The sequence below is a fragment of the Euprymna scolopes genome, chromosome 8 (genome assembly GCF_053919585.1).
Source record: "Euprymna scolopes isolate OS-2025 chromosome 8, ASM5391958v1, whole genome shotgun sequence".
Classification (NCBI taxonomy): domain Eukaryota; kingdom Metazoa; phylum Mollusca; class Cephalopoda; order Sepiida; family Sepiolidae; genus Euprymna; species Euprymna scolopes.
Window position 1 is genome coordinate 71322309 of NC_136489.1, and position 26629 is coordinate 71348937.

General features: G+C 33.2%; 3 protein-coding genes across 6 annotated transcripts in view; 2 read left to right on the forward strand and 1 right to left on the reverse strand.

The window, feature by feature from the left end:
* Nucleotides 1-2028: 2028 nt before the first annotated feature.
* Nucleotides 2029-4730, forward strand: LOC145283603 (uncharacterized). 2 transcript variants are annotated; one of them, XM_080132540.1, is made up of 4 exons: nucleotides 2029-2524; nucleotides 3034-3232; nucleotides 3350-3802; nucleotides 4049-4730. In XM_080132540.1, exons 3-4 carry the CDS (start codon nucleotides 3440-3442, stop codon nucleotides 4718-4720), a joined length of 1035 nt encoding a protein of 344 aa, XP_079988666.1. In that variant the 5' UTR covers nucleotides 2029-2524; nucleotides 3034-3232; nucleotides 3350-3439; the 3' UTR covers nucleotides 4721-4730. The 2 variants fall into 2 exon arrangements, with proteins under 2 accessions (XP_079988666.1, XP_079988667.1); XM_080132541.1 differs by having other exon boundaries at nucleotides 2429-2524; nucleotides 3026-3232.
* On the forward strand, nucleotides 4729-5910 carry LOC145283604 (uncharacterized). The gene is made up of 2 exons (XM_080132542.1): nucleotides 4729-5039; nucleotides 5241-5910. The coding sequence occupies exons 1-2, from the start codon at nucleotides 4729-4731 to the stop codon at nucleotides 5809-5811; spliced, it is 882 nt and encodes a 293-aa protein (XP_079988668.1). The 3' UTR covers nucleotides 5812-5910.
* Nucleotides 5911-12204: 6294 nt separating this feature from the next.
* LOC145283606 (uncharacterized) overlaps nucleotides 12205-26629 on the reverse strand; it is a 42432-nt gene continuing 28007 nt past the window's right edge. For all 3 annotated transcript variants that reach the window (XM_080132548.1, XM_080132547.1, XM_080132545.1), the window contains one exon: nucleotides 12205-25572. In XM_080132548.1, coding sequence (XP_079988674.1) covers nucleotides 25313-25572 — 260 coding nt within the window. In that variant the 3' untranslated portion in view covers nucleotides 12205-25312. The remainder of the gene's footprint in view (nucleotides 25573-26629) is intronic.

Sequence of the window (26629 nt, forward strand, 5' to 3'; positions counted from 1 at the left end):
CTATATATAGCAGATCATGTGTTCCTCTTTTTTTTTCTTTTTTTTTTTTTTTTTTTTTGGCATCCTTTCTGTTCCTCGGGTAGAAGTCCACGATTCTTCAAGAAGTGGTAGATTTATTCCCTCAGTTGTGCTGTTAGTGTTTTCCACATAGTGGGTAAGCAGTCATAGGTCTATAGTTGCTAGGTACGGTTCCTTTCTCTATCCTTCTGTATCAGTGTGGTTCTACATTTTGTCATCCAATCTGGCATGTTTGCTTCCTATATACATATTCTCAGGTTTTGGGCTAGCCTTTTGCGTAATGTTGTGAATTTTTTGGGCTAGTATGCATACATCCTGTCATGCCCCGGTGCTCTCTAGTTTGCCATTTTTCTTACGGTTTTTGTTAGGGATTCCATGCTGATTTCATTCACTGTTCCTTCTTCGATTTGTTGCAACTCTTCTTTCATGTCTTTCAGCCATTCGGCATTTCTGTTGTGATCCTGTCGTTCTTCCATATCTTACTCCAATAGAGTTTTGTTTCTGTCAGGTTTGGTCAGTTTGTTTTTGCTTTTCCTCCATTCACGTTTTAGTAGAATTGGGTTTCATTGTTTTCAAATGTCATGTTTTGTTTGCATCGTTCAAATTTATATCTATATCATCTCAGTCTATCTTCTTTTGCTTCTATTTTTTGGTTCAGTTCTTCATGTTTCTTGTTTAGTCTCTCCCTACTAATCTCATTTCCAATTTTCCATCTTCTCCACATCGCTTTTTGCCTGTTTATTGTTTCGGCTTCTTCTTTTTTATGTTTGTTGATTTAGGTTTCTAGCCTCATTTCCCATCACGGTTTTCTCGCTCCACTTTTCCCGTGTTGTTTTCTGATTTGAACTTCAAACTTACCATCTTGCCGCCTGCATAAATTAAGTTGTTCAAGTCTGTGATTGTATCTGTTGTCATGTGTGGGAGGAGCTTGTTAACCTTCTCTGTTTTTGTTTTTAATTTCTTCTGCTCTTGGTTCCTTAAAGATGGGAGCTTTGTTTTTTCCTCGATTATGAACTTTATTATTTTATTTATTTCATCTGCTTCATTCTCTGTTAGCTTTTTTTCATTGTTCCTGATTTCCACGTTTGTAGAGTTCGGTCTTCTCATGTTTTCTGCCTGTAGTGTTCTTACTTGTGGGTCTTCTATTTGTGGGGGTTCTCTACATACAGCTCCATTGGGGGATGCTTCTTGTTCAATTTCATCATTCATTTTTCGCTGTATTTCTGTTAGTTCTAGTTTTGAGAGCCGACCTCTCTTGAGTATCAGTCTTGCTTGGTCTGCAATCGTTTGTTCTGTCGTCTGGTAGTCACTGGACAAGTCCCATAGTTCTTTGATTCGTTTCCGATAACCTCCATATCTATATTTATAGTAACTTCTATTATAGTATTCCATTACGAGTCTATTCTCTTTCATTGTCCATTTCTTTCTTCGTTTTTTTTTTTTCTTTTTTGATGGTTATCATGGCTGCGCTTTGTTTGGTCGGTATCATTTTGGTCCCTGAAATTAGACGTTATACTTACCTGTTCAGCATCCATGTTATTGGAGTTTCTGAAATTAGAAAATTGACCAACATTCGCAGGATGACGACCGGGTTCACCCATGTTGGCTACCGAGGGAGCACCTGCCGATTATGCTACCCAGACTTTTCTTTTGGGTTCCACGGTTTGGATTATTTGTATTTGACATTTTCCTCATTTTGGTGTTTGTGGCAACACCAGGCCCAAAATTGTTTTACCTGTGATTCTGACGCACGGATAGTGTATAGCTCTCATGTATATGAGAGGTATCGTGCGTACACTATCACACGTACATAAGACATTAACATAAAAAAGGAAACAAGATAAAATTAAAAATTAAAAAATTAAAAATTATTAATAGTAGTAGTAGTAGTATTCCCAAAATGTGGATATTTTAATTCTTTTGCACATTATAACACTTGCTTATGCTCACAAATAAATAAACAACTAAATAGAATAAAATAAATAAATATTTAATTTCAGAGCTGGGACTACCGATTGACATTCGGTAGATCGGTACTACCGGCGGTAGATGTTTGCTACCGATACCGATCATTCGGTATTTTGAAAAAACTACCGAATACCAATACCGATTGTCAATCGGTAGATCGGTAGATTCAAAAAGCGAGCACGAGACATTTTTTGTTAAAACTTCAAAGAAGACGACGTCGGCATTGGCAAAATGAAATGGACAAGTCTCAATTAGTTCAAGTGCACTTATGGGAAGCAGTTAGCAGGAGATTCCAGGAATTTGACGTCATCACGCTTAGCCAATCACCGGCCGTTCTGAGGCCACCACGACCTACAAGCTAAATCACGTATTTATTTATTATTTAGTTTCTGTGTAGTTCGTTAGGTTAGGTTCCAGTTGTCATAAACATGAGGAGGTTCCTGACCAGTAGCCCGGTCCCCGGCCCCAGAAGGCAGTCCCATACCCAGGAAGAGAGAACCATCAGCCGCAGCAGCCTCTCGGATGCCTCAATTATCAGGTAGTTAAAACTTAAATGATTTTTTTTTTTATCTAAAATGATTTAATCTATACTTTAAAATAATTATAGTAATGCTTTATAAAGAAAAAAGAATAAATAAACGCTTAATTCGATGAGTCAAAAAACATATGTGCATGTATATGTGTGTGTATGTGATATATATATATATATATATATATATATATATATATATATATATATATATATATATATATATATATACGGCTCCTTGTAATTAAATCTCTCTCCCTCTCTTTTATGTGTGTGTGCGTGTTTGTGAATCTAAAATCTTTTATCTTTTAAAAAAGGCCTTTTTTCAAAAGACGTTTTGTTGAAACTGTTAAATAGTTTTGTCTCTTGCTTTTCATAAGGCACTTTGTTAAATTTAAATTGAACAAAAAATAAATAAATAAAATAAAAGTCATTTTCTTTTTTATCAGAAAAGTTCTGATTGACAGTTTTTACTTTGTTAAAAAATTGAAATTTAACTAAAAATGTTAGTTATCCAGCCCACCACCTGGAGGACACCAGGAGCCTCTCCGTGGCATCTTCCATGTCCACCAGTAGCCTGGAAACCTTGGACAGCAGCAGCGTGGACATGATGAGCGCCATTGGCGAAGAAACCTCCGACCACGAGGAGACCCAGGGAGGGGAACAGGCCTTGAACGGCGAGGGGGAACTAAAGGGCTCTCTTCAAGGCATTAAGGAGTAAGTTGGAATTTTTAAATTTATGTTTTATCACTTTATAAGCTTTATCTTAATGCAACTGCGTTTAAGAAGTGTTTAAGTTTTTAATTTCTTTAATCTTTATCTTTTCTGTTTCAGTTTCTTCAAGTTTTACAAGCTGCTGAGCTCCCAGAAGGGCAGTAAGTTAAACAATAAGATGCTGCACAAGGGGATGGCCAGCTGCTGCAAATGCCCCCAGAAAATAAGTTCGACAGCGAGTCGAGGGGAAACCTTAAAAAGCATTTCAAGACAAAGCACCCCTCCATGCTGTCGTCTCTGGACGAAGCCATGTTCCTCAACCGGTTTAAGCCGACAAACAGGGTAGAGAAGACCATTCGCCAGATCACACCGAGGGAGGCGACGGAGAGGCCCACGAAGCTGTCACAGGAGATGGCCCAGCAGGCGTACGTGGTCTGGTTCGCGGAGGGCCTCAAGCCCCTCTGTGACACCGAGGACGAGGCCACGAGGACCTTCTTGAACTTCCTCAAGCCAGAGTTCAAGATGCCGTGCAGAAAGACCCTCACCAAGCGGCTCAACAAGTACGCTGTTCAGGTAAAAAAAAAATTTAACTATTAAAATTTAAACTAGGTAGTTGAAAGTAAGCTTAACTTTAAAAATGATTTTATTTTTTTTTAAACTATTAACATATTTATTAACTTAAAGCTTTTTTAAAGTTACATTTAAGGTTTTTTTTTTTTGTTTTAACTTCGTTAAGTTTTAATTTAATAATTTATAACTAAAAGCAAAACTTTTTTTATTTTTTAAAGAGTATTCTATCAAGTCTAATTTCCTTGGCAGGTCAAGGATGAGGTCAGGGCCACCCTGCAGGACGTCGACCTTGTAGCCACCACCGCCGACTCCTGGACATCCCACAGGAGGGCCTTTCTCGGCTGCATGGCGCACTGGATCGACCCCATCATTTTGGAGAGGAAGGCAGCAACTCTTGTGTGCAGGGAGCTGATGGAGAAGCAGATGGGACGATTTCTGGCAAGGAACTTGTCTGACATCTTCGCGGAGTTCGACATCAGCAACAAGATCACCCACTGCACCACCGACAATGGGCGCAACTACGTGGCAGCCTTCGAACACTTTGCCGCCGACACCACCACCAGGCCAGAGTTGACAGAGAAGCAGCTCGAGGAGCAGACCGATGAGGCGATCGTCAGCAGTGAGGTCGTCGACGTCTCGGACATGCTGCGCAACAGGGGGGATGATGAGTCACAGCTTCCGCAACATTTTAAATGCAATGTTCACACTCTCAACCTGTTGGCCACGACGGACGTGGCAAAGGTGCCTGAGTGGAACAGTGGGTCCAGGGCTGTCTTTAGGAGGCCTGGGGCCAAGGCCCAGGCCCTGTGGAACCTGCAGAATAGGTCCTCTGTCTACGCAAATAAAATAAAGGAGGCTCTGGGTGGCAGAAGGCTCATCACCCCTGAGCTACGAGGTGGAGCAGCTACTTCAACTCCATGAAAGCCCTCATGGAGCTTGTGCTGGAGAAGCAGGATGCCAAGGTTGCCATCAACCACATCCTCGCCGACCAGGGCTCTGCCGACTTCGATCTGAAGGATGCCGAGATCATCAAGGAATACATGGATGTAATGGAGCCTGTCGCCACCTGCTTAGACAGGATGCAGTCAGACAGGTGGGCCTACATGGGCAACCTCCTGCCCGACTTGATGCTCCTCAAAAAGAAGCTCCAGCAGCAGCAGAGCCGCAACCTCAAACACGCCAAGAAGCTTGTGGACTACCTCCTCGACCAGGATAACCTCACTAATGGCTTTGCCAACAGGTAAGATAAAATCCCCTGTAAAAACATTTATAAAATTTTAAAAACTTGTAAAAAATTCTTAGCATTTTTAATTTTATCTTTTATTCAAAACTAAAATTTAAATAAAAAATATAATTAAGTTGTTTAGATAAAACTTTAAAGAAATGATTGATTTTAAAGAACTTTTATAAATAAAAACTTATATGTGCTTTTTTTTATTAGATTTGGTCACCTGTTCACGGAGGAGAACCTGCTGATGGCCACCGCCACCCACCCAGCTCACACTCTCCAGGCCATCTACCGCCTTGCAGAGCAGGACTACCCCACCATCAAGGAGAGGCTTGTTAGGGAGTTGGTCGACATCATCAGTCCAACCCCTACGCTGGAGGCTGCTGCTGATCAGGGTTGCTCGGATCAGTACTTCTGCTATGATGACCTCTATGGGCCTTCGACTTCCACCACCCCAGCCAACAACTCTACGCTGGAGGAGGCCATTAAGCTGGAGGTCATCAACTGGGTCAGGGCCAGGGACCACGTTGTCAGGAAGGAGCAGTTTCCTGTCGGCCACCGCGATGCCTGGGTGAAGTTGTTTATCAAATACAACACCTCCTTGCCCAGTTCCGCTGCCGCTGAGAGGTTGTTCAGCACCGCTGGCGACATCCTCCGCCCCAAGAGGTCCTCCCTGACTGCAAACAACTTTGAGCAGTTGGTAATGTTAAAGGGCAATAGCAAGAGATTTAAGAGCTTCCTCAAGAAGGACCTCAAGGAAAGTGCTGACACCGACCTGGAGTAGGAGGCTCAAGACGACTTCATTTTTTTGTGTTGGGAAGAAATTTATTTTGTGATTTATTTTGTAAAATTTAATAAAATGTTTAAAAATTAATAAATAATACTGTATTGTCGAGTTTGTTTAAATTTAACGTTTTTTTTAGTTTGATGTTTATTTTTTGAGTGAGAAATTCATTTATTAAATAAGTTATGATGGATTTTAACAGCATTGGGGGAAATGCCATTATTGAAATAGAGGGACTTTTTTTTTTTTTTTTAATCAAAAAAGAAATACTACAAAGTCTGAAAATCTAATCTCCAAAACCAGTATGTAGTTCAAAATTATTTGAACCAAATGAAGGGGGAAGCGTATGAAGAAAAAAAAGGGGGGGGGTAAAAAGAATTAAATTAACGAAGATATCTTTCGGTCGATACTTTTCAACTTTAACATCGGCAGGTTTAAAAGATTAAAAAAATATATATCGAAGTCGAAAGACCAGAATTAACGAATGAGGGGGGCGTTAATTCTGGTCTTTAGAAAGATATCTTCGTTAATTTAATTCTTTTTACCCCCCCCCCCCGTTTTTTTTTTCTTCATACGTTTCCCCCTTCATTTGGTTCCAATAATTTTGAACTACATACAGGTTTTGGAGATTAGATTTTCAGACTTTGTAGTATTTCTTTTGGATTAAAAAAAAAAAAAAAAAAGTCCCTCTATTTCAATAATGGCATTTCCCCCAGTGCTGTTAAAATCCATCATAACATTTTGTACCCATAAAAATCTTTTTAAATAAGTTATGTATTTTTAAACTTAAAAATTGTATTAAAGGTACTAATTTACTTCTATTCTTAAATTAACCTAAGTAACAGAGAAATAACTTAAAAAGTGCGTTATGGGCCTTTAAAAGCATTTTTTTATTATATAGAGAGCTTTTTTAATCTACCGATACCGATCTATCGAATACCGATACCGGCGGTAGATTTCTGAAAATCTACCGATCTACCGATACCGATTGGACACGGCTCGCTACCGAATACCGATACCGGCGGTAGATTTTTTCTACCGAATTCCAGCTCTGTTTAATTTACATTAAGCAGATTTCGGTAGAAATGAATCGAACAAAATGCAATTGATGTTAAAGGGGGATAACTTTCACGTGTTAAAATGTAAGTTATTTCCCTTTATGTAAGGAGTTTTGCTTATTAAGTTTCATTATAACAAGAAGTTTTAAGGCATTCATTAAATTCTACATAATCTACACTTAAAAAAAAAAAAAAGATGCTGATTTAATATCATTTGAACAGCGCAGAAATTGATTTTTCTTTAAAAAAAAAAATAAAAATGTATGTTACTAAATGCAGATTTTAATATTATTTATTTATTTATTTATTTATTTATTTATTTTAGGTACCTACCTGACACACTATTTCCCGTTAGATCGCCGAAGTTAAGCAATTTTGAGCCTTGTTAGTACGAAATGAGTGACCATTTGGGAATACCAGCTGTATGTGCTCCCCGCTTATCTTGGCATTGTTTCCAGTTGTCCTGAAATTCTCCTTGCCACTGGAATCAGGTAGTGCCGATTCAGGTAAGGGTTGGGATTACACAAGCTTTGCTTCACGATTACATGCGCAAACACTCTTACAAGAGGTATCTATTGTCTCCCAGGACAGAACAGAGGCCATTAATCATTAGGTACCTCGAACGCATACCACAGAATTAACCCCTTCCCTCTATATGTAACGCGATGTGACTGTAATATAAGTTAATATTAGCATCATAATTTCTGTACCATTTAAAAGAAGCTTAAAGTAAAGCAGTATTCTCCTTTTTTTCTTCTTTTTGTTTTTTCAGTATACGAAAATAATGAAAATGTGACAGCACCATCATGTTTAAATTATTGACGCCTTAAGACAATAGGGATGTCAAAATCTTTGTGTAAAATCACCAACATTTTATGCACTATCAGTCAAAAAGTCTTTATTTGTTCTTATATCATTTGCCTGCATGTTCGAAGTGCATTTGCTTGCTGAGTTCCCATGCAGTTGTGTTTGTTTTTGTATTCTTTTTAAGCTAATTTGCTGAATTCGCTTATGTGGCTTCCTGTTTCGTCTCCTTGTCCATAGAGTCTACATCTACTACTCTCCTGTTTTATATATTTTAGCTTCAATGTGATTAGTTTTAATCACGTTGTTCTGTGCAGCTGTCAGTAGAGATACTGTTTCAGTTCACGTGTCATTTTTCCAGCCATGTCTAGGTATTTTTATGAGTCTCTTGTCATTCTTATGCATCATCCATGAAGTGCTTTTTCTTCCCATTTTCTTGCCTTTTTGTTTCTGATTTCATCATTTCTTGTATTGTTTATCTTGACAGTGTCTCTCGCTGATCAAACGTTAATAATAAAGTCATTTGTATTATTCTCATTATTCGGACTACTATTCTCATGCTTCATGTTATTTTCATGATATTTTGACCAATGTAAACTCTGACCTCTTTTAGGTGCTTCTTTCAGGCTTTATTTGTCTTGGAATGATTCTATTTTTATTACCATTTTATTTATTTTATCATGACTTCTATAGATCCACACAACAAGCGCCTTACTATTTCTTATAGTGATATTAAAGGTCTCAAGTCAAACTTTCTTGACGTTCAGTTCTTTCTTTTGCATAAATATCCTCACATCCTTGCTCTTTGTGAGACAAATTTACATTCTCCTATTGATAACAATGATCTACATGTGAAGGGTTATTTGCCTCTAGTCTGTTTAGACTCTCTCATGCATTTGCATAGTCTTACTACTTTTCTTTGCAAGGATATCCCAATTGCATGTGTCCCCAGTTTTGAATTTCGTGGATATCCTTTTATCTGTTTGAGGTTTTCTTTGTTGCACTCCACTTCTTATTTGTTCTTTTCATACTATCCAGTGACTGCTCTGTTGTTAACACTATTGATAATGCATTACAACTTCATCCGTCAAACTCTATCATTGTCTTCGGTCACTTTAATGCTCACCATTCTGATTGACTTTCCCACTCTAATCGCACAGATCTTGCTGGTGAAAGCTGTCTTAACTTTTCTCTGTCTCAGACTTGTTTCAAATTGTCACCTTCCTTACACGTTTTTCTGATAATGACCTTCATCAACCATCTGTACTTGATCCTTTTCTCGCTTCTGTTCCTGAATTATGTTCGTTTTCCTTTTCTCCTGATCATATTATTGTTGATGTTGAGATTGATTATTTTGTTGTCTTCCATAGAAAGACGTTTAACTACAGGAGGGCTGATTGGGATGGATTTTGCAGATTCCTATGTTCATAGGGTTCTATTTTTAGTATGTCTTTGAATGGTGTTGCTAAAAAGGCTACTGACTTCTTATTGGAATTGACACTTCATTCCTCATCGTCAGTTTCAAACCAAACCTCATTCCCCTCCCCTCTGGTTTTCATCTGTTTGTGCTGCTGCCATTGCACATCATAATCATTACTTCAATCAGTATCGTCAAGATGGTTTTGAAACTTCTATACAATCCTACAAAAGAACAAGCAATGCCTGCAAGAGAGCAATTTCTGAGATTGTCTAGCTATTCTCAAAGGATTTGTGAAAACCTTATCTCAAACAGTCGGCTCTCATGAAATTTGGATAATCTATAATAGCGTTATTAATAGTTGCAAGTCTGCTATTCCTCCTCTTTTTAATGGTCTTCTGAGGATAAGGTTTTTGCTCATCTTTTTGTTGATAATTCTTCTATCAATGATTCTGATGCTGTTCTTCTGGATTTTCCTTCAAAAACTGATCAGATTCTTGATTCTGCAATTATCAATCCAAAGATGGTTGCTTGTTGGTTTTGACTAAACTTGGGCTTCTAGTCCTGATTTGTTTCCTGTTGTTGTTCTCAAACGTTGTGTGCCTGAACTTTCTTCTATCCTTTAGGAAATTATTTAAACTTTGTTGTTTTTTTACAAAGAAGTCACCATTTATCAAGACCCAGAGGCCATTTAAGGATAAGGATTAATGAGTGTACTGTAGTAATCATTAGTAGTGGAAATTTGGTATAACTTGATTGCTTAAGGGGACGGCTCAACAAGAATTTGTTTGCATGGACTTGAAGACAACCATATTGTAGTCAGCTGGAAGCAGGCCAACAGAACCGAGTTCCACAGGTGGGCAGTTCTAGGTCCAGCACTGTTTTTTCTCTATATAAATGAACTTCCAGAGAATATTATTCAGAAAATTAGATTTATGCTGATGACACCACCCTCTATTCTGGTATTGCTTCTCACTCATCTTTCTCGGATCAGTTGAAATATGCAGTTGATCTAAAAGTTGATTTTGATTCAGTTATGGATTGGGGTAAAAAATGGTTTGTTTTGTTTAATTGTGTTAAGACTCAGCTATTGTCTTTCAATCACAGACGTGTTTCTTTTCTTCCTGAGATTTTTATGGATGGTTCTGTTCTTGATGAGAAATCGACTCTAAAATTTTTTGGTCTTTCTTTCTCATCAAATCTTCCTTGGAGTCCATATATTAAATCCATTGCGCTTTCTGTTTCTCTTAAAATCAGTTCTCTCTATCGCTCTAAACACTTTCTTACATCCAATGCTCTTCTCTCTCTCTACAAATCTTCTATCAGATCATATATGGAGTATTGTTGTCATTTTTGGGCTGGTGAATCTGTGTACCATTTGAAGGTTCTTGATAAATTACAGAAACATATCTGTAATTTGATTGGCTCCACTCTTTCTCCTTCACTGTAACCTCTCCCCACAGACGTGATGTTGCTAGTCCAGGGTTTTCTACAAATACTATGACGTCATGTGTTTCTGAAAATTGTCTGATCTTTTTCCTTGTTTCCTTTGTTCCAGCTCGTTTGACTCGTTAGTCTAGAGGTCTCCATCAATTTGTTGTTTTAATACATCACTGTAATACAACTTCCTATTTCAGTAGCTTCTTTCCAAGGACTACAAAATTGGGAAACTCTCTTCCTGCTCACTGTTTTCCTTCTAACTATAAACTTTATCTTATCAAAACTAAGGTCAATAGGCATCTTCTGTCTTTGCAATAATCAGCTTTCGTTCTTCTTAGCCCCTTACATCAACTGCCTTGTCTCAAGCTATTTTCATTAAAAAAAAAATTCTCATCAATACAATGCTTATTTCATTTAGTCTAACGTAATTATCTCCCTTGTATTTAATATCCTTTTCCCGGGAGAGGCATATATAAATTAATTCAACTTTAATACCAACACTGAAAAAAATCCATCATAGATACACATTTTTTTTTTTTTTTTTTTTTTTTTGCTACAGAATTTAATTAGCGATCACGTATATTACCTTACTCTAGCCATTGCATGTTGTCTGTGTCATGGCACGTCATAGGAAATAGACAGTCTTAGTCAATTTGACAACCTCGCCTAATTACATTTCATTTCTTGTAGGTTTCATTTCAATATTGGCTTTAAATATAATAGATAAAAATATCCATAAACTGATTTTTTTTTTCAAAATAAATATGATTATGTAAAGATATATTTTCACAGAAAAAATGAATATTAAATGCAACATATGGATTTTTTTTACATGTAATAAATTAAATATGGAAAAGAAAAAAAAATGTGCAAAATAAAATGAAACAAACAAGAAACTGTGGATCGTAATTGGACAGAGTCACAATATTGACTAACACTGTCTTATTTCTATGAAATATCCTGATGTAGACAACAAAAAATGGCTTGAGTTAATATGCATGATTGTCATTTAATTCACAATTTTAAACAATATTGTTAAGTAGTTAAATAGTCGGCTATCGTACTTTCTAATTTCCGGCATAGCATTACTAGAAGCGGTGACAAGGTAAATCAGTTCCTTAACTTTTATTGTCCTTCAGTATTTCTATTGTGAAGCGATTTATTGAACTAAAATATAAGAAAAGGACATTATTGAAAAGTATACAATAAAAATTAACAAAAGTAAACAGATAAAAATAACACAATTAGTCTTTATTTGCACTTTTAATAACAAAATTTAAAAAATAAAAGTTTCTATCTTTGAAGAAATATGTTTATAAAATCATAAGAATAAAAGTTTTGTTTCTTTTTATTTTAAAAAATAATATTTTTTATTTGAATTTATTTAATAAATTTATGAAAGTATAAATATAAAATTATTGAAATAAAAAAAAAGCGTGAGAAAAAAAGCAAAGGAACACCACACCCGAAATTAGAAAGTATCTTAGCTGACTATAACCTTAAATAGCCACTATAAATGATTTAAAATGCAAAACTATATTCCCATGGGAAATATCAATTGTCATTTTCTATTATAGCAAATCGAGATTAACCATTTAACATTAACATATTTTCTTACAGATTCAGAAAAAATTTTGTCTAAGAATAAAAATTAAAATGACAAAAACAATAAAAATCGTTTTTTGTAAAAAATATTTTATTCAACTTTCGGCACATAAAATAATTAAGATTTTAATTTAAATAAAAAAATATAAGAATAAACTTGTTTACTTACAGACAAAAGATTTGCAAAAATTATTCAGTAATACTTTTCATAAAAATTTTCATTTCAACTTTAATATTGATGTTCAAGATCATTCTAGAAAGTTATTTTTTTTTATCTTTCCAGATATATTTTTTTTAATTATAAAAAAAGGTGAAATAATGAGATTTGACAAAAACTCTTAGAAGCATCTTTAAGAAATTTGAAATTTTGAATAAAAAGACAAAATGCCTTTGAAACCACGTTTATGATAAAACTATTTTATTAAAAGTCATAAGATTTTATTTTTAACTTGCCTTATTATTATTATTATTATTAATATTAATAATAATAATAATAATAATAATTTCAGATAGTAGAATATCCGACATCAGAGAAAGTGTTGTTTTTTTTTTGTGTTAATTATTTACATATTTAATACTTTTTGTTTCTTCCAGAATACATTTACACTATTATCTTACAACTTGTTAAACCATCAGTCAACAATAAAATAATAGATATGTTTCATCCATGAAAATGAACAGGGATCTTCCCTTGAAGATGAGGATGGTCAGCACAGTTTCACATGTAAACAGAAGTGTCTGGCAAAACACTAAACAATCATTAAACTTTATTCAAACTCTTTAGCTTAACATTCACAGACAACATGAATTAAAACGAATATATCGAGGACATTGCCAAGGCTGCTGCAAAAAAGGTAAGCTCTCTCTACCATGCTAGAAAATTACTTACACCTGACAGTATCCTGTATCTCTACAAAGGCACCATTCACTCATGCATGGAGTATTCTCACCACATAGTCTCAGTCTCAGTCTCAGTCTCTCTCTCTCTCTCTCTCTCTCTCTCTCTCTCTCTCTCAGACAAAAAAAAGAAAAGTTGCCAACTTAATAGGTCTGGGATTATCAACCAAGCGCTACTCACTGTCCCAAAAATCACCAAAATGTCGCATCCCTGTGCCTGTTGTACAAGCATTTTTATGGAATATGCTCTGACAAACTCTTAGGAATTATCTTTTAACTGTAAATACTTTCAACTAACTCAACAAGCATAAAAATCCCATCCCTACACTGTAGAGATTCCTAGATACCAAAAAGTAGTCTAGTAGTTTCTTCCTATGAATTGCTAGACTTTGGAATTCCCTCCTGGTCTCCTGCTTCCCTAACTGTACTAACATCCATCTGCTACTCAACTAGGCATGATCCCAAATAGTAGCTTCTTACATTCAAGTGGCAAGAGTAAAAAAAATCCAGCGACTTTTAAATCCCCATGCAATATGTAAATGTGTTATATTTCCTATTTCACTCATTCATTTTTTTTTTACTTTGTTATCTATATATATATATATATATATACACATATAAATGAGAATGTGTGTGAGGACACTTCTCAACCTATATACTCAATGACTTTTTGATCTACAGACTTGCAATTTGGTGAGTATTCAGATATGTGGAAAACGTTTTAATCAAGTTTTCATTTGGTAAAAGGGCTGCTAAGGGGTCAAAATTGAAAAAAAAATGGTATGCGAGGGTGATCGGATGTTTATGTTTTCAACTATTTCACGACTGCACATGCACGGTCATGAAACATGACAGCTTTCTTATGTTAAATATAAGTTGATTTGAAAACACATTTTAAGGATCATGTCAAGTTAGTCTAATGGTTATATATTTGATTCATTATCTTTAGGTTTTGGTTTCGATTTCAGCTAGAGTACTTTTTTTTTTACTTACAAGAAGTGAACTGTTTAGAAAAATATAATACTCGCATGCACATGTCTAAGTTTCATTTTGTTTTTTTTTATTTCATTTTTTTTTTTTTAAGAAATTTAATGTTGTTTAATATCTACAGTATTTCTGCTTATAATAAATAAGAATTCTGAATTAATTAAATATTTATGCATATTTTACGACCAGGCAGCCTGCTAGTTAAAGAAATAAAAGCTGGTATTATCAGATATAACATGAATACAATCGAATTATGACTGATAAAAATAAAATCAGTTATTTTTCAAATTTTAAATGCTGAAAAAGTTTAAAAACAAGTAAACTAATCTTAAATTCCTCATCTTCTATTTTTATCATATGAAAAACTTTAATTTGGATTTCTTTTAATGAAATTAATTTTTCTTTTTTTTTTTTGTAATTTGTATTGACATGCACGTACATAATATTTTCACCTGAAATGTGTCAATTTAAATTTAAAATTTGTGCATTCTTTTTCTTTAAAGAATCAATTAAAATCTCCTATATAAAAAATTGTTATAATTTAAAATAACAAAAATAATTTCAAAATCTGACTTATTTGTGACAATTTTTGTTTTTATTTGTTTGGACTCACGCTAATTGTCAATAAAAAGTTCCTCTTCTAAGAAAAAAAAATAATTCTAGAATTCATTTATGAACAAAATTATGAAATTTTCAAGCAGATATTTTCTCAAATAATTAAAGAAAATTTATAAAATAATTGTCATGTAATATCGGGTAGTTTTTACTAACTTTTTTTCAAGAAATAAAACTTGGATAATATAACATTTTTAGAACAAAAAATAACAAAAATAAAATATTCTCCCATCTTTGAGCAAATTTGAAAAATAGGACATTTTTTAAATTAATAACTTATGCATGTGTTCAAATGGGTTAGGGAGAGAAAAACATTTATAAAATTATATAAGTTCAGATAACATTTATAAAATTATATAAGTTCAGATAACATTTATAAAATTATATAAGTTCAGATAACTTTAAAATTTATGTTCATTTTGGCTTCAAATGGAGAAAAAAAACACGCTCTCATCTGCCTAGTGTCCAAAAAAATCCAACATTTTAAAAATAATTTTCATTAAATTATTTTACAGCCTTATTTGCTGATTATAGCAAAATTAAGCCAAATTTGTTTCATTAAATTCAGCCTAATTTACGATTTTTTTAAACTTTTTCGGTTGAAAAATTTGTTATGCATTACTTTAGAAATGTCATTTATATGTAAAAGTCATTTTTGTCATACGAAAACTGATGTTTCTAAAATCATCTTCAGTTAAAATTAGATTTATTTCAAATTCCTCAGGCTTTTTCAAGCTGTATATAGATGAATTATCTGTTATGAAAAATTTGGAGGAAGTTTTTGGTGAAAGAGTATATCAGATGTATTACATGAAGAGACATCTTTTGACTCAACATCGATAGTTCCTTCAACTATATTGAACTAATCCGTCTATAGACAACATTTTAGAAATACAAGATACACCAATATATATTCATAGTAAACATAGCACGGAATGAAAAACAAAACAATAAAAAGGTTTATTTCAACGACAGAAAGTTGGACAGTGTCTGAGTGAGGAAAATGAAGAGTTGAAAGTTTTATGGGTTGTCTTCGGGCAAAGATCATCTATGCTGGAGCGTTCAGGGGGGAGAGAGAGAGAGAAGTTTTTCCTAAATGTTGTTCTAGGTACCTCTTCTAACCAACCGTGATTCCCAAAGAGGTTAAAGAAGTTTGTTAGGAGATAGATAGAATCAATGCATCCTGTAAACTGATTGGTCAGTGTTTGGTTGAATCACTAATCAAAGATATTGATAGATGAAAGAAAATAATCTTTATTTTATTTACAACTGTTATAATTTCACATATGCAGGTTAATGAAGCCAATATGAGAAAATGCTATTAACTCACCTCCCTTGGCATAAGTATTGCACTGGAGACTAAAAATAGAATGAATTATTGGTTTGCAACAAATCAGGTGGCTATCCTTCCAGGCATCACCTTCGACTCTTTCCTGAGGTAAGACTGGTTTATTATCAATTGCCTGAGATGCCCCTATCAGAGAATGCTGACAGGTCTGATTGCTATTTTCAAAACAGTCCAGAGTGTCTGCCCTGCTCCTATTGGGAACTGGATTCCCCACATCAAAATACCAAGGGGGGGGGGGAGTATCAAAGTTCTATTTCAATTTTCACAATAATCTATTCAATAGCATTGAAAAAGGTGTTCAGCATATTCAAAATGGACTTTTGATTCAAGAACAAAGAGGGCATCATATAATTTCATGACAAGAAAATGGCACAGGGAATTATTCTATGGATTAAACAGTAACTTTAGGCTCACCCGAAAAAATGTTACTGGGTAGTGTTTTAAAAAGCAAAAAAAATGTTAATGCATAAAACCATTTTATTTAATTTTTGCTTCACGTTTTCTTTTAATACAAGTTATAGCAAATTGAATGGTAAACACTGGAAAAAAAACATGTTGGATTTTTTTTATATGGTGGATATAAATTTTAAAAGATGTAAAAGAAAATAAAAATGTTTGTATTATAAGTGTGTTAATCTCCCATCATCAAACTTTATTTATGAAATGGCTAAAATAAATTTTTTTTTTAATTTTTTCTTTTGCATTTTTATTACCTATGAGATTATCTTTCTCATGGGATAATACAAACAGAATTATTTCCCTTTGCATGTTGTTTGCTTTATTTATAGCGGCCATATTAAAATTACTAAATGTTTTTACAATTTAACTTGCACTAACTTGTTTTTATCCTGTAAACTAGCATTGTTCTTTTTTTTTTTTTAAATGGTTTTATACAAAGAGAAGCCGAGCATGTGGGGTCCCCCTCCACGAGTGAATAAGTCAAGAAAGAGAATTTTGAGAGTAACCAAGATAAAGAAGAGGACTGCTGTGTCAAGAAAGGTGAAACATACCTTGTTCGATGCATGTTATGAAAAAAGAAATAAAATTGTTTTCCTTGGTGCACATTGCCATGATATGCTGAGGTTGCAAGAAGTATTTATGTTATGATTGTGATGCATCCACAAAAGAAAAAATTGCCATGCCCAAGTGGAATCTTTGGACCGAATGCTGTAAGTTTGTCATTGTAGGAAATGATGGCTTTGACATTGGGCATGTCAATCATGATGAAACTATGTTGGGAGTGTTGACTGCAGTGAGCCAAGTTATATCTGTGATTGACGTGAAAAATTGGATTTGAAAGGTTCTGAATAAAAAAAATTACTTTCACCATGACTAATGTTTGTGCAAAATTTAAAAAAAATTCAAAGAGTGGTTATTGAGAAAAGTACAAACAAACGAATAAACAAATGATTTGGGGGCAATTTTACCCTTATAATGGGGCAACCAGAGTTATCCCAGAAAATTCAATCTGAGAAAAAATTGCTTTCACTATGACTAATGCGAAATTTCAAGAAAAAATTCTAAGGTATTGTTATTGAGAAAGGTGTGAATTCCTAGGGCCAACCCTCCTTTGTCGGTGGACCAATAAGTAATTTTGAAATGATGCAGAGTGGCAATTTTTAGGATTTCCCTAAAGTTGACATAACACTTCATTGTATAAAATCTGTCAGAAAAAGGAAAGGATGTTGAGGAAGTTATTCCTAGTTTATCTTAATTTCTCTCTTACATTTCTAATGTAGAAAAGACAAACTAACGACGAGAAACAAGTTTGTTTTTTACCATTGTTGGGTTATTTTATGTTGACACAGTACATGTTTCATATACGGTTGACTTGTAGATTCACCTGTTTTGCCGGCGGCATTGTATATTTTGTAGATTCTGTCTGTAAATGATTGTTTTTTCATCTAACCAATAAATGAGGTCCTGACAGTACCATTCTATGCCAGAGTGGGTTTGAGAGCTCACTCATAAATATGGCCCCATAAGTCACATTAACAAGCCGATCGGTTATAGTTAGCTAACATACTTTCTAATTTCTGGCAGATTGTTACTGTAAACGGTGACAAGACAAATCAGTTCCTTAACTTTTATTGTTTCTTCAGTATTTCTATTATGAAGCGATTTATTGAAATAAATTATAAGAAAAGGACCTTATTGAAAAGTATACAATAAAAATTCAAAATTAAACATAAAAATAACACAATTAGTCTTTATTTATACTTTTAATAACAAAATTTTAAAAATAAGTTTTTATTTTATTTAAATTTATATAAGAAATAGATGTTTATGAAATTATAAAAATAAAACATTTTTTAATTTTAAAAATAAAAGTTTTTATTTGAATTTATATAATAAAATGTTTATGAAATTATAAAAATGAAAAAAAAGAAAGATTGGAAAAACATAAAAAATAAATAAATAAATAAAGAGTACATGCACAGAGGAAATATAGGCGCGAGATAAAAATAGTGAAAGAACGGATTCATCTTGTCAATGCTCTCAATAGTGCTATGCCGGAAATTAGCTGACTCTAAAAGATTGATTGAAATTGAACCTATAAACATTCAACAGATTGTGGTAATTAACAGTCAACAGACTATGGTAATTAAAAAAATTTCAGTTTTAAGAATTATGTTATTTTGAATGTAAATAAATTTCAAGAACATATTTTAATTTCTAAACATATTTTCAACACTAAAATGCATGGTTTTAAGGGTTTATTTTCACAGGTAGGTTTCAAAGTGACCCACTTGAAAATAGATTTTCTCAATATTGACAATTGAGTAATGGTAGATTTTTGGTGAGTCTTTCAAAAATATTGAATGCTGAAAGAATACTGACCAGTCAGTCTCTTGAAAAAAAAGACATCAACTTTTGGAAAGAAGACCTCCACCCAGTTCAAAAGAATGACAAAATTCTAAACATTTAATAATCAGAACTAAATAATGTCTTTTTGTTACCAGACTGCAAAAAAGTAGCATTTACAATTTATGGATACATCACAAAAAAATTAAGCATTTTTAATATGAAATGTGTTCCCTGATCATGGTAGAAAATGATAGTGCTTACAGATAAGGAATGCTTTGATTTACTTTCTTGAGAAGGTCTTACTGTTCCATCGAGATAAATGACACAGTTTTTGCTTGTTTTGCTATCCTTGCATATCCAGATCAATTCATAGTAAAAAAATCATGAATCTGCAAGAGTGTCAGCAGAACAAGTTCTGGTAATATATTCTCCAAAATATAGTTTTACATGTGAAAAACAAGTTGAAAAAGCACTTCAATTTGCCATAAAAATTGTGCAAAATATATTTTACAACAAAGAATTTCATCAGATGAAATTTAAAATAATACTGTGAAATTTAAAAAAAAAAAAAACAAGGCAACAGTCCAAAAAAATATTGATTTTAAAGCAAAAATGTTACATTCCTTTTACCTATGTTTTTGTATTACTGAATATTTTTTTAGTTAATATTTGTTTGGTTAATGTATTTCGTTATTTTATTATTAATTTTCTGGGAAAAAAAAAACAAAAAAAAAACGATGTATGTATTTTTACACAGGTCCAATAATTTTTCAGATAAAAATAAAAAAGACTTAAATAAAGAATAAAATAAATCAGCCTGTAAATGTGACATATGCGAAGATAATAAGCAAGCCGCAAAGTAGCGGTAATTAAGGAGGGACTCCTCCCCACCACAAACTCCTTACAGCTCCCAAATTGGGGTCTCACTACTGAATGCGGATTGTGTTAGATACAGAATGATTGGAGAACTTGAATAGTTGATAGGGTTGGGAAATGTTAAGTAAAATAAAGAGAGAGAAATGACTGAGTAAGAATGATTTCAGAGTCATAACTTCTGCAATAATACCTTGGTAGATCAAATATTTTATAAGAGGAAAAACTATAAAAAAAAAATAAAATAAAATTTTTTAAAAAGCGTAAATTTGTATGAATCAGCATGGTACAACTTTTGACTAGCTTCATTCAATTGTCAGAAGTGGTTTACCCCAATTCTTTCTAGAATCAAGCACTTACATGAGGGACCACATGAAGTTTGCCAACATCCATAGTGAAAGTAGTGCTATGGATCTGACAAGATTTTAACTTGGCACAGCCAGGTGATCAATCCACATCAGTATTTTATTTATCTCTCTTCACGGTGGGAAGATTAGACACATTGTCAGGAAAGTGACATTTGAAAAGTCAGTACTTTAAAGGACAAGCACTCTGCCCAAACAAAAATTGCCTGGGTAAGATCGTCAGCTTTCCTTGATTGGGGCACTTCAGGTGATTAGACTACTTGATCAATTTATGTAATTTTTGGAATATGACATTTTCATTACATGAACAGGTACATACATAAAAAGTTTTTGCATTTTTAATTTGTATTTTGTTTTTTTAATTAGGTTGAATTATGGCTAAGAACAAAAAAATCTTACTGCAATGGAAACATTTCCTGCAGATGATGATCCAATAGGTCTGCCATATCTGTCACTGTTAAAAGTCACGCTTTGTTCCAAAGTTTATCTTCTTAAATAGTGAAACCTTTATTCCATTTATAATAATATGTGATTTTAATGATGAGAGTTGTGTATCACCGTAATGGTTATTGACGTGCAACTGGGATGGCAGGCTCACATTTCATCAAGAATGTAAAGTTACTTCCCCTTGGGAAAGACATGTATGCAAATAAGCTCAAAGAAACTACTTTGTGAGTCTTCAGTCAAAACCTTTTATTAAAAAGTAGTGTAACCCCAAAAAAAGACACAGGAATGGATGAGAATAAAATTATCATTTGTTTGATAATAACATATATTTACATCAAACACGTTTTTAAAAGGGCCAAGTGCCAGTTTACATTGATCTTTTAAACAAATGCATTTAAAGTGAAAATATAATTAGGTACTTACAGACCATGAGAAAATTAGTATAGATGCGAAAACATGATCGAGTATAAAAATAATTACAAGTAAAAAAATATTTATTGTATGTTTTAATGTGGAAGAGTTGTACAATCAATTCAGTATGACAAACGAGATAACCATCGACTTAAATTAAGGGTTTGCCATCTTAAAACAAAATTTGTCAGAACATAACTGTGGATGCTTTTTATTAAAAATACATCCAACGCATTTTCAACTGGATCATTTTTTGTAATCTTTTGAATTTATACCAATTTCATCATGACATGTAATAATGTTTTCACCAGAAATGCGCTGGTTTAAAAAATTAATGTAAACAAGCACTACAGGTCCTTATATATCAAATATGAGCGGGATGTACTGTGTTCAAGTTCTGCTTTAGTAGGATAACTAGTTTAAAAGAAGGAAAATTTGCAAAACACATTCTCTTTCTACTAATTACAAACAGAGATTGTGGACCAAACATTATTCTATAATCAATTCTACCTAGATGTTGCAGGTTCAATCTCAAGCAAAAAAATTTAAGGAAGGAACAATAGTCAATATCTAAAAAAATATAGAATACAAAATGAGAGCAGTCTGCCCCAAGAGGCCATTTAAATAAAGGGTTCTGATTGAAAATCATAGATTTCTGATGACAACAAAAAAAATCTGAAGATGACCAAAGAGTAGAACAGCAGTCTAGATGATAGCAAAGCCGTGCGAAGCATGTTTAATTAAAAATATTTAAAGGGTATGTTTTACTATAGACAATAAATTGAAAAAGTTGTCAAGAAACAAACTGCATCTAAGGATTATATGCAAGTTATGAGTTGGTAAATAGAGTTGCGTCTTTAATGTTAAAAGTCCTATTATTATGTTATTTAGATTCTACTCAATATTATTACCTTAGATATAGAGTGATAGACATAATTATTGTTTTTGGTTGGAAAACAATTTACTAAGTTAACAAACCAGACTAATTTGATTCAGCAGTTTATTTGCAACTATTTATTTTGATACTTTAAATTATTATAGCTTGAAAAACTAATGTAAAGCCATTTCTGAATTATGGAGATGAAGACTGGTTATTCGTTTTATTTGGATTTATACTGTTCTCATCTTGAGTGTGATTTTCACGTTTTGGTTGATGTAACCTCCGACCTTCTTCAGGTGTATACTGTTGAACTTTGGAATGTTTCTGTCAAACTTTGGAATTTGGATGGAATTTTAAGCAGAATCCTTTATTTATTCATGGAGGTAGCATGATGGAAAAAGAACATAACAACAAATTATCCTTCCTAGATGTGCTGATAACCTGACTGGTCAGGGTTTTATGCAATATATATACCGAAAGCCAACTTTTACTGGACTAATCATGACTAAGAACTGTGTATATGAATTCCCATGTAAATGTGGAAAACTGTAGAAAGGGGAGACATGTCATTCACTAAAAGTACAGTTAGAAGAACATCGAAAAGCTGTAGTACGTGGAGAGATTGAAAAATTGGGTATAACTGACCATATCTGGAAGGAAAAGGGAAACCATCTACCATTATGGAACAAAGTAAAAATTATAGATAGAGAAGAACAGTGGAGAGTAAGACGACTCAAAGAAGCTGCACATATGCTGGGAGACAACCAATTACTAAATAGACCTAGTATAAAATTTAATACGATATGGGAACCATTAATCATAAATGATAGATAATATATACAAGTAAAAAAAAAAAACAAAAAAAAACATATATATATATATATATATACAGAGAGAGAGGGAAAGAGATACAGTAATGTATAGTAATAATTAGCAATAAATAGTGATATTTATAATTAGAAATAAAATAGGTTTAAGGCTCCTAAAATTCATATCAGAATTGTCTGCAAAAACCCGTGCACAGTGGTTAGAGTACTTGGAAAAATCAATTATAAAAAAAATGATACTCCTAAAGGTTGAAGGTTCAATCCTCAGTGTGGGTGACCGAAAAATACAATTGCAAATTACTTAGAGCCTCTATCCAGTCATGGCTGATGGAATAAGAGCATGCTACCCCTATGAAGTAAATAAAGAGTTCCACTCAAAATTCTGTCTAAATTCCTGAGCTCGACAGAAACCATTCCCGAGTTCGACAAGATACACCTGAAGAAGGTCAGAGGTTACATCGATCAAAACATTGTGAAAATCACACTCAAGATGAGAACAGTATGAATAGAAATAAGGTAAAACCATATGAAAAATTTTAGAACACATTACTCTTCTAAGGAAAAAACATTAAAAACTATTTAAAAAAAGAAAATATATATAAATTAGAACTTTCAAAAATATATTGCACAAATGCCCTTTTCTTTTCAATAACTCTTAGCAGCCTATTGTCAACATTTGATGTTAGATTTTAGTTGCTGGTTAGTTGTTTGCAGCAACTTTAACTGCTTATCAGAAGTCACACATGCTGCGGAATTGCTTTCCATAAGAATAAATATCTCTCTTGATGCTCCACGGGTTCTCAGCTGTTTGAAGGCCAGGCCATAAGAGAATCTTTAACAAATCCCTTTTCATTCAACCAGGATTTAGTAAACTTTAATGCATGACTTAGTGCATTGTCTTGCATAAAGATAAAAAGATCATCGTTTAGGTAACAACTAATTATCAAGCCATTCACAGAAATGTTGCTCTAGAAAATCACAGTAACATTTGGAATTCATTTTAATCCTGTTTGTTACTTTAAATAAACCCACAAACAACAATTCTGTCTCATATCATTATCTCACTGCCACCTTGTTCACATTTAAAACAATTGTGTTGAGTCATGTAGCTGGAAAAACTATCTGCAAGCCGAGCCCATTCATTAGGCTTATCAACGGTGATCCTTGATTCATCTATAAAAAGCACTTTACTGAAATCAGTTTTCCTGCAGTTTTTACCCACTTCAATCTTATTTCCTTATGTTTTTTATTATTACAATAGAGATATTTTATTTTTTTACATCAGCAAACTCCCTTAATGCTTTATACCTTTTTTACCTTAATAACAGAAGAGTTCCAATGGCCTCAAATATAAATGCACTTGACGCATTTGGGTTTCTTATTTTCTTAAATTGAGATCTGTATAGCTCTCACTTTGTTAAATTCCAGAATTCAGCATGATACTTTTTTCCCTTGGAATATTTTGATTGTTCGATGATCTCTAAATTTTTTTTTAAATTTGAAGCGAACACCTCCCTTTGCTTATTTCTTAGATTATATAGTTCTTTTCATTCATTGAAAGATGTTTTTACAAGCCATAATACTAAATTCTAGTCCTTGCAAATAATCTTGACATTGCAAATTGCTATAATTACTGAAAAAAATATTAAATATTAATTGGAAATTAAAAATTGGGACTTAACTGCTTTCATGCTTACTTGCTATACATAATAGCACAAATTATTTCGTTTGATAATACATCTCTATGAATTATACATAAAATATTTGACCCCACCTTTTTTGCATATAATCTCTAGGCGCAGTTTATATTATACATAAAATGATCAAAAGTGTACTTTTTAAAGTCAATCGTTTAGAGGTAATGTTGGTGGCTTTGTAGAACATTCTTTGGTTTTTGTCCAGAATTCTCTCCATATTATAAAAACAAAAATAAAGAAAAAATCTGAATGATGTACATACCCATGACGAAAAGAAAATATCATATTCCAAAAATTATGTAAACAGATCATGTAGTTTTATTTTTAAAAAAAAATAAAATTTTATGAGTATCCAAGAAGCAACTGTCTAGGCCAATTTTGAAAACAATCTTAAGAAAGAAAGGAAGATAACTCAACAATAATTTAAACTTGCAAGATTTTTGTTGTAATGTCTATAAATTCCCATTAATTGCTTAAAAATGATTTTCTTTATAAAAATAAATCTACTTGATTAATTTAGGTGATTTTCAGAATATGATATTTCTGTTTCATCACAGGTACATACATCATACAGATTTTTCTTTATTTTTGTTTTTTTTTTTAATATGGGGGAGTTCTGGACAAGAACCCATTCTTCCCCCATTTGCATGTGAATACATGAAACAGTCTGAAAAATGTAGATATTTCTGATAAAAGGGGAAGAATTGCTATTTATTGGGTCAGAATCTATTACGTCTAACATTTATTATTAGCAAGCTTTTGACCTTGAAATAGTTTTTTGGGTTTTTTTTTTTAGCTCCTTACATCAAGTGGTTTCATGTATCGTCTGAAGTGATTTCCATTTTTAAAAAAGTAATAAAATGATTGAAATAAAAATATAATATTTCTTCAGCAATCAAAAATAAAACAAGATATTGAGTAAATATCACTTGCTTTTGTGATGGATATATACATATAAAAATGTTTGTTCAGATGGCAACATGAAAATAAAAAATTGATAGAAGAGCTGTCCCATGGGGGTATCAAAAGATGGATAATGGTATATCCTCTCCCATCATGTCGGTAATGGAGTCAACCATCCGTAGATAGAGAAGGCTTTCTTTTGAGAGGTCAACATTTAAATTTTGTATGTGGCATTTAAGTTTGGAGACATACAGGGTAAAGTCTTTCATATGACTTGCCCATGGTCGTGGAACATCACTGTTTCTCACATGTACTGGCTCAACAAGCTCAAGAAAGTGTTCAGAATTAGATCTGTTCAATAAATCTTTATGAAAGGAATCTAGAAAACAGAGAAAAGAAAAAAAAACAATGATTAATTATAAAAACACAAAACAATGAGAAACAATCAAACCAATGACAAAGAAAAAAATTGGTCTTCAATAAAAAATATATGATTTTTAAACTGCTCAATGTTAGAAATTAAAAAAAAAATATATAGCAAAACCGATACAATTTTTAAAATTATGACTCACAGCTCTGAACTTTAGACTAAGTTTCATAATCCTAAAAGACAATCATCAGATGTTGCTTCTGGCGTGGTTTAATTTTTATTTTATTTTTACATGTATAATAAATATACAGCATAATCACATTCACACACCAGTTCCTGTTAGATTACCAAAGTTAAGTAATGTTGAGCTTGCCCAGTACCAGATGGGTGACTATTTGGGAATACCAGGTGCTGTATGAAGGAGGACATTGACACTTTTGACAACTCTTGCATCCCACTTGACCTCGAGTTGTCTCAACCTTGTCCTGCCGCTGGATGAGGCCAGTTAGGGTGAAAAAGTGAGGCTCGCTCTGCACAAGCCAGCTTCACTTAAAACAAACTCTGAGTGTGCATCATTCATCATCCCTTTTTCGTTCCAATAGACGAACATATATATGGTTATTACAATGCCAGAATTTTAACTTTGATATCTATTTACAGGGTTTGATGATAAAACTGTCGCCATAGAAAACACAACATAATTCCATTTCTGTCTGATGAATACCGGTTTTCTTTTTTTGTTGAAGACCATGCACTAGTTGGCCAAGTGTGTACAAATCCCAAGAGCGATTGGAACCTTCTATGATGTCTGAAACGGACACAATGTTCAACGAGCGAGATCGGAGATGCGCCGCTGTACAACACATACTCTCTATCAATCAAAGTTATGACAACAGGACCATTGCCAGCACCCTCAAAATGCAAATCTGGACGGTTCAACGCTTGAGGGGACAGCTTATCGCATTGGACAACCCACGGTTATGGTTTTTGGCGTGGTTTCAAGTGAGGGCCACATCATGCTACCTCACATCTTTGAAGTCAGCTTGAAAGTCAACATCAAAGGACA

What these genes read in the sequence shown, in the direction of transcription:
- LOC145283604 (XM_080132542.1), top strand. Translation starts at nt 4,729, where the DNA reads ATGGAGCTTGTGCTGGAGAAGCAGGATGCCAAGGTTGCCATCAACCAC. An exon ending in ACTAATGGCTTTGCCAACAG is followed by an intron (nt 5,040 to 5,240) that starts GTAAGATAAAAT and finishes TTTTTTTATTAG; the next exon opens with ATTTGGTCACCTGTTCACGG.
- LOC145283603 (XM_080132540.1), top strand. Translation starts at nt 3,440, where the DNA reads ATGCCCCCAGAAAATAAGTTCGACAGCGAGTCGAGGGGAAACCTTAAA. An exon ending in TCAACAAGTACGCTGTTCAG is followed by an intron (nt 3,803 to 4,048) that starts GTAAAAAAAAAA and finishes TTTCCTTGGCAG; the next exon opens with GTCAAGGATGAGGTCAGGGC.